The sequence below is a fragment of the Chinchilla lanigera genome, unplaced genomic scaffold (assembly GCF_000276665.1).
Source record: "Chinchilla lanigera isolate Chin_1 unplaced genomic scaffold, ChiLan1.0 scaffold00123, whole genome shotgun sequence".
Taxonomy (NCBI): domain Eukaryota; kingdom Metazoa; phylum Chordata; class Mammalia; order Rodentia; family Chinchillidae; genus Chinchilla; species Chinchilla lanigera.
This window is the reverse complement of record NW_004955524.1, coordinates 3,679,173-3,687,648: the sequence shown is the minus strand read 5'-3', so window position 1 is coordinate 3,687,648 and position 8,476 is coordinate 3,679,173. Positions and strand designations below refer to the sequence as shown.

The window sequence follows — 8,476 nt, the reverse complement described above, 5'->3', positions numbered from 1 at the left end:
TGTAAAATGTCGACTGTCTGTTAATATTTTCCTCCTTTTATTTTTAAAACAAAAAATAAAAAAAGAACTTTACATTAAGCTTTAAATATTCTCCTACAATATTGTTTTGAAATTTTATACCATTTTTTTTATCATTTATTTTTCTTTTCTTTAAAATGAAAAACATGAGCATCTTCTTAATTAACACAATCAGGAATCTCTGCCCTCCATGCACCTGGTGCTGACAGGCGATCCTGACTCAGAAGGCCCACAAACTGCTAACACCGGGTTTGTGTTTGGGCCTTCCCTGCTGCCCCTGAGGTACTAGTGCAGGCAGTCCACAAACTGCTGGCACTGAGGTTCATGTCAGGGCTTTACTTGCTACCTGACCTCCTGGAGGTCACAGACACAGGTGGTCTGTAATCACCATCAGTACAGCCTGCATCTTGCTCCTGTGTGTGCCCTGAGCTGCCTGGAGATGCAGAATCAGGCAGTCCATGATCCACTGACATCACAGTTCGCAACTGAACACTGAGAGAACCAGGTATTTCCCATCTACTTTCAGCGGGCAGCTCAGGTGACCCACGACCCCGCTGCCATTACACTCCGAGTCTCCACCCTCCATGTGCCCAGTGCAGACAAGAAATCCTGACTCAAAAGGCCCACAAACTGCTAAAACTGGGGTCCACGTTTGGGTCCTCCCTGTGTGTGCCCTGCACCACCTGACATACTAGAGCAGGTGGTCCATGAACTGCTGGCACCACAGGTTTGCCTCTGGCCTTTGCATATGCCCTGACCTCCTGGAGGTCACAGGCACACGTGGTCCATGATCACCACCAGTGCAGCCCATGTACGGCTCCTGTTCATGCCCTGAGCTGCCTGGACATGCAGAATCAGGTGGTCCATGAACTATTGACCCTGCAATTCGTGTCTGGGTTCTACCTAAGTCTTGAACTTCCTAGGGACACAGGACCACTAGTCCATTATTCTGCCACCAGTGCAGGCTGCTGCTGGGTCATACACATGAGCTGCAAAGGGACACTGGGTCAGACAGTCTGCCATCGGCTGATATCATAGTTCATGTCTGAGACCTAGGAGAATGAGGTACACTTCACCATTTGCCAGAAGATCCCAGACTAAGCAGTGCATCTCAGTGGACACTGAGGGGTAAGTCTGACCAGGAAAACTAGGGACACTAGCGACCTTTGCTGAGCTGCCAGGGAAGTGGGAGACTGGATGCTCTGCCTCCAAAGGCAAAAATAACAAGAGAGGGGCTGGGGATATAGCTCAGTGGCATAAGCACGTGCCTGGCAAGTGCAAGGTCATGAGTTTGATCCCAGGTACTGCAAAAAAAAAAAAAAAAAAAAAACCAGGACAAAGGACTAAAATGCAATCTCAGAACTCCATCCCACCCAGAACAAGTCCAAGAGACAGTGACACAGTAAAACTTGGTAAACACACACCTGAAATTGCTGAAATGATTGTGATGGAAGTAAAGAAACAACTCCATCAGGCCATAGACGACATCAGATCAGAAATAATCTCTCAGGCAAAAAATGAAATGACAGATGCTTACACTAGTGAGACAATATGTTGCTTATACACAGAGGTCTGGTTTATTTCATTTATGAGTATTGTCTCTAGTTGTGGCCATTTACCTATAAAAGCCTCGAGTTTATCTTTCTTTATAGCTGAGTAATATTCCATTATATAAAAGTACCAATAAGTATTACAAAAACCATTGTTAATTACCTACCACTTTGTCTCTAACTCTGTATTATTTGTATTGTTCTCAGGCCATTTTGTAAATGCTTGTTAATATATTTTCCTTCTTTTATTTTTAAAATAAATTTTAAAAAGAAATGACAATAATAATGAAAGAATTGCTCAGAACATCTAAAGAAGAAATATATAAAAAAATAGATGAACATAGGCAATGGATGGAAATGTAAATGAATAATATAGGAATCAACTAGAACACATGAAACAGATTCAAAGAGATATCTGGGAAATCAAAACTTCCATTGAAAGCTGGCAAAACCACTTGAATGAAGCTGAAGATAGAACTTCAGATCTTGAAGACAGCATGGCAGCTGGCCGTCGTGAAAGAAAGGATCTCTTAAAATCAACAAGGATCCAGGAAAAGTCAATTCAACAGCTGCAAGACGAGGTAAAGAGGAATAATGTAAGACTAATAAGAGTCAATGAAACAGCAGGACGCAACACAAATGACATAAAAAGAATATTTGCAGAAATAATAGCAGAAAATTTCCCAAACATGGAAACAGAATCTGATGTACAGTAAATGAGACATATAGAACTCCAACTAGTCAAAACCAAGATAAAGCTACACCCAAACATATAATAATCAAGATACCAGATTTTCAGCAAAAGAAAAGAATATTAAAAGCTGCTAGAGAAAAGAAACAGATCACTTATAAAGGAAAGCCCATCAGAATCATGGCAGACTTCTCAACACAAACCATCCAATGGAGAAAAGCTTAGAGTGAAGTATTTCAGGTTCTGAGACAAAACAGCTTCCAACCAAGACTGATGTATCCTGTCAAACTATCCTTCAAATTCAATGGAGAAGTAAGATATTTCCATGACAAAGAACAGCTGAACAACTTCATGAGTCCCAAACCATCCTTTAAAAGCATACTAAAAGATATTCTAGACAGAGAACAAAATGACCACAATTTCAAGAATAATAGAAAGGAACCCTCAAGCCGAGCAAGTAATTGATCAGGTAGAAAAAGTAGGAAACATACAGCAAGTAAATAACATGACAATGATGAGCCAACACTATCAGTTATAACCATTAATGTAGATGGCCTCAATTCACGAGTCAAAAGAAACAGACTTGCGGAGTGGATTAAGAAACAAAATCCAATCATATACTGTATACAGGAAACACATTTTACTCAAAAGGAAATCAATAGACGGAAAGTCAAAGGATGGAAAACAATTCTCCGTGCAACAGAAACCCAGAGAAAAAGCAGGTGTAGCTATTCTGCTTATAGACAATGTAAACTTCAAACTGAGAACAATCAAAAGAGATAGAGAAGGTAGACCTAGCACACGGTCACTACATACTTGTTAGGGGAAAACTGCCATAGCAGGAGACAACAATAATAGACATATATGCACCAAATATGAGAACACCAAACTATATAATACAAATCTTAATGGACATGAAAAACCAAATAACTAATAACACTATTGTAGTAGGGGACCTAAACACCCCATTGACACAAAGAGATAAGTCAACTAGAAAAAAAAAATCAGCAAGGAAATAACAGATCTGAAACAAATCTGTGAACAAATAGACTAAAAATGTTTACAGAATGTTCCATCCCACATCAGAATACACATTCTTCTCAGCTGCACATGGATCATTCTCTAAAATAGAACACATTCTAGCCCATACAGCATACTTAACTAAAGGCAAAAGATTTAAAATTATGCCATGCGTATTATCTGACTACAGTGCAATGAAATTGGAAATTAAGGACAAAAGGAACCACAAAATCTCCATAAACACTTGAAAACTAAATAGTAACCTCCTGAACAACTAATGGGTCACAGAAGAAATTAAAGATGAAATTTAAAAATACAGACAAAAAAACTATAAATACAACTTACCAGGATCTATGGGATGCACTCAAAGCAGTCCTCAGAGGGAAATTTATAGCAGTGAACATACACATGAGGAAAACAGGAGAACAAATACATAGCCTAATGCTGTACCTCAAACTTTTAGAAAAAGAAGAACAAGTCAAGCCCAAAGCCCAAAGAAGGGAGGAGATTATAAAGATCTGGGCAGAAATTAATACAACTGAGACAAAGGAAACCCTACAAAAAATAAATGAATCAAAGAGTTGGTTCTTTGAAAGAATAAATAAATCTGATAAACCCCAGCCAACCTTATCAAAAAAGGAAGGAAAAAACTCAAATTCATGCAATAAGGTATGAAAGGGATGAAATTACTACAGATTCCACAGTAATTCAGAAGATCATTCATACCTACTTTGAAAATCTTTATTCCCATAGGATAGAATACTCAGAAGAAATGGACAGATTCCTAGACATGTACAAGTTACCAACATTGAATCAAGAAGATAAAAAAAAATCCTGAACAACCTAATATCAATTAATGACATTGAAAATGTGATTAAAAACTTACTGACAGGGGCTTGGGATTAAGCTCAGTGGCACAGCACCTGCCTGGCAAGCACACAGTCATGAGTTTGATTCCCGGTACTGGGTGAGGGGGGGAATTACCAACACAGAAAAGCTCAGGTCCTGATGGATTCAAAGCAGAATTCTACAAGAACTTCAGAGAAGATTTAATGCCAACAATGCTGAAACTTGTCAAGGATATTGAAAAGGAAGCAATTCTCCCTAACTGATTTCTGGGGGCAAGTATTTAACTGATACCAAAGCCAGAGAAAGACCAAACCAAGAAAGAGAACTACAGACCAATCTCCCTAATGAATATGGATGCAAAGACACTCAATAAAATACTAGCAAAGAGAGTGCAGCAAATCATCAAGAAAATCACACACCATGACCAAATAGGATTCATCTCAGGGACGCAAGGATGGTTCATAATATGCAAAACAATCAGTGTAATACATCACACCAGAAAAGCCAAAACAAAAACCACATGATCATGTCAATAGATGCAGAAAAAGCTTTTTATAAAGTCTAACACTTATTAATGATAAAAAAAAAACCTTACAGAAATAGGAATAGATGGTCCTTACCACAAACTGTTCAAAGTCATCTATGACACACCAAAAACCAACATCATACTAAATGGACAGAAACTGAAAGTTTTCACTTTAAAATCAGGAATGAGACAGGGATGTCCACTGTCACCACTCCTATGCAACATAGTTCTGGAAGCATTAGCTAGAGCAATTAAACAAGAGAGAGAAATAAAACAAATAAGGATAAGAAAGGAAGAAGTGAAATTATCATTATTTGCAGATGACATGATACTCTACATGGAAGACCCCATAATCTCCACGAAAAGACTCATACAACTAATCAACAAATTCAGTAGTGTTCCTCGATGTGAAGTCAACACTCAAAAATCAATAGCATCTTATATACAAACAGCAAACACACATAGAGAAATTAAGACAACCAGACCTTTCACCACAGCATCCAAGAAACTGAAATATTCAGGCATCAACCTAACAGAAGTACAAGATCAAAACAGTGAAAACTGTAGTACTCTGAAAAAAAAGAGATTGAAGAGGATTTTAATAAATGGAAAAATATTCCTTGCTCATGGATAGGAAGAACCAACATTGTGAAAATGGCCATACTACCAAAATTGTTGTACAGATTCAATGCAATTCCAATTAAAATACCATTAGCATACTTCACAGATCTAGAGAAAACATTCCTAAAACTCATCTGGAACCAGAAGAGACCCAAAATAGCAAAAGCAATCCTGGGCAATAAAGACAAGTCAGGCGGCGTCACAATCCCTAACCTGAAATTATATTACAAAGCTACTGTAATAAAATCTAGATGGTACTGGCTAAAAAACAGGCATGAGGATCAATGTAACAGACTGACAGGTGAAGCCACAACCGCAAACACACTCAGCCACCTGATCTTTGACAAAGGGGCCAAACAAGATACTGGAAGAAAGATAGCCTCTTTAAACAGTGGTGCTGGGAAAACTGGTTTGCCACATGCTGAAGGCTGAAAATTGACCCAAGACTATCACCATGCACAAAACTCAAGTCAAAATGATCACAGATCTCAATATTAAAACATAAACGCAAAATCTACTGAAAGAGAAAATAGGTAAAAATTTTGAATTTATAGAGGTAGGCAGAGAGTTCATGAACAAAAACCAAACTGCACGGGAAACACTACTGAAAATCAACAACTGGGATCTTATCCTACTGAAAAGTTTTTGCACATCTAAAGAAATCACCAGCAGAGTAAAAAGGAAACCCACAAATTGGGAAAGAATTTTAGCTGACTGTCCCTCAGACAAAGGAATTCTCTCTAGAATATATAAAGAATTTTAGAAAAACCTCAGCCACCCCCCAAATTTAAAGATCCAATCCAAAAATGGACATCTGAGATGAATACGCACTTCTCAGATAAAGAAATACAAATGACAAAGAAATACACAAGAAAATGGTCAACATCATTAGTCATTTGAGAAATGTTACCTAAAACAGCACTGAGGTTTCATCTCACCCCAGTAAGAATGGCTATCATTAAGAAATCAACCAAAACAAATGCTGGAGAGGCTGTGGGGAAAAAGGAACCCTTCTCCATACTGCTGCAAGTGTAGACTGGTACAACCAGTGGAAATCAGTTTGGAGATTCCTCCGAAAACTAGGTCTAGAGGTCCCATTCAATCCAGCTATCCCCCTGCTGGGTATTTTCCCAGAAGATCTGGTTGTTTTTTGTTTTGTTTTGGTTTAGTTTGGTTTGTTTTTTTTTTCCAGTACCAGGAATCGAACTCATGACCTCATGCTTGCCAGGCAGGCGCTGTGCCACTGAGCTAAATCCCCAGCCCATTTTCCCAGAAGATCTGAAAACATCATATCATAGTGATATATGTGCACCCATGTTTATAGCAGCACAATTTATAATTGCTAAATCATGAAAGCAACCCAAATGCCCTTCCATTGAGGAATGGATAAAAAAGTTGTGGTATTTATATATAATGGAATATTACTCAGCTATAAAGAAAGATAAACTTGAAGCTTTTATGGGTAAATGGACACAACCAGAGACCATACTCATACTTGAAATAAATCAGATGCACATGTGTAAACAATATATTGTCTCACTAGTGTAAGAACCTGAAAAAGTGAACAAAAATTAGGAGATATGATATGATAGATAATGGGAAATGAAAGGAAATTGCTCAAAAGTAAAGAACAATATGGATGTGAGAAAAGAAAAAAGAAAGAAAGGGAAAATTATGTATACATGTATATTATTGACTTGAGTTTGGTGCATGGGGATAGTCTTGGATCTATTTTCAGTCTTCTGCATGTGACAAGCCAGTTTTTCCATATACATAATTATGTATATATGTATACATAAAATTATGTATATATGTAACACAGTTGTCCTACTGACTTCTATTGCTTTATTGAAAGGAACAGTTAATGTTTGATTGTTTGATCAATCTTATGTCTATTTGTTTATATCAGTAACGAATTTGAAGATATCAATATATGATGCAACAACCATTGTTAATTTCCTATTATCTTGTCTGAAATTCAGTATTGCTTGTATTGTTTTTGTGTTATTATGTAAATGTATGTGTGCTTCTTATTATGTTTTTGTTCTTTTAGCTTTAAAATAAAAAAGAAGAAAAATTTAAAGATAATTAAAGGGCATGAAAATTAACTAGATGAAACAACTTTTTCACATTACTAACAACTCATGAAAAAAATTCAAGAATGTATCTAACAAAAACATTATTCAATATATATTATTTAAATGTGTACCTAATATGTACAAAATGGCATATGTGTGTCACACATCAATATAGGGTAATCAGCTAAAGGATGATCAACTAGGAAAATGGAAATATTTAACTACACTGATAGAAATCCTCACTATAACTCACTATTTAACCCCTTTAGTTACCCTACATGTTCAGTTTATTGCCATTTTTACTTCAAGTGTATTTAGTGTAAGATATGACCTGACAAACCTAGATTTCTAATGGCCATAGGAAAGAAAACTTCTTGAAAAATATTCTCCTGGCTAGTGGAAAGAAAGTTTAAGGGAGAAATACACAAGAAGGATCAAAGCATAATACAAGTATTATATTAAAGTCATGATACACTTGAGGAGGAAAAAAATGTAATGAAATGTATTAAGGAACTGAAAAATCATTATCTGTAGCCAAACTTGTTACATTAAAGTATTTTTAAAAACATGGAGAAACAGAAGGGAAATATAAAAGTGATAAATGTAATCAATTTTGAATACAAAATACTAGAATCGGTTGCAGATATAATGGAAGTCAGAAAATCCAGAATAAAATTCAAATGAAAAGGGTAACAGCTATAGGTGTTAGTGGTTTCAAGATTATTAGAAAAAGAAGAGTCAGTTGTTCACCCAAACAAATCTCCTCATGCAATTTGACATCTGATAAATGTTGAAGAGCTGCTTCTGACTCTTAATGTATGTCAACATTCTCTGTGTATTCTTACACCCACATGTGTTTTATGCTTGAATGAATATACAGAATTCCTACCTTCTCTTAACAAAATAATGTAGCACTTAGGGACAAAGATGCAGCCTAGCAGCCCCGCACTGGAGGCCAAGATGGAGAAGACCTCCATGGCCACCATGACCTTCCCCTTGGTGCTGTGGTACACAGGGAGGAAGGTGACCCACACACTGCAGAACACCAGCATGCTGAACGTCAGGAACTTGGCTTCATTGAACGTGTCGGGCAGGTTCCTGGCCAGGAAAGCCACGGCGAAGC

General features: G+C 37.2%; 1 protein-coding gene across 1 annotated transcript in view; it reads right to left on the bottom strand.

Annotated features, from left to right (window-relative positions):
- LOC102019949 (vomeronasal type-2 receptor 116-like) overlaps window positions 1-8,476 on the bottom strand; it is a 69,099-nt gene that overhangs the window by 25,455 nt on the left and 35,168 nt on the right. Inside the window, exon 9 of the mRNA XM_013507198.1 lies at window positions 8,232-8,474. Within this exon, the coding sequence (XP_013362652.1) occupies window positions 8,232-8,474 (243 nt within the window). The remainder of the gene's footprint in view (window positions 1-8,231; window positions 8,475-8,476) is intronic.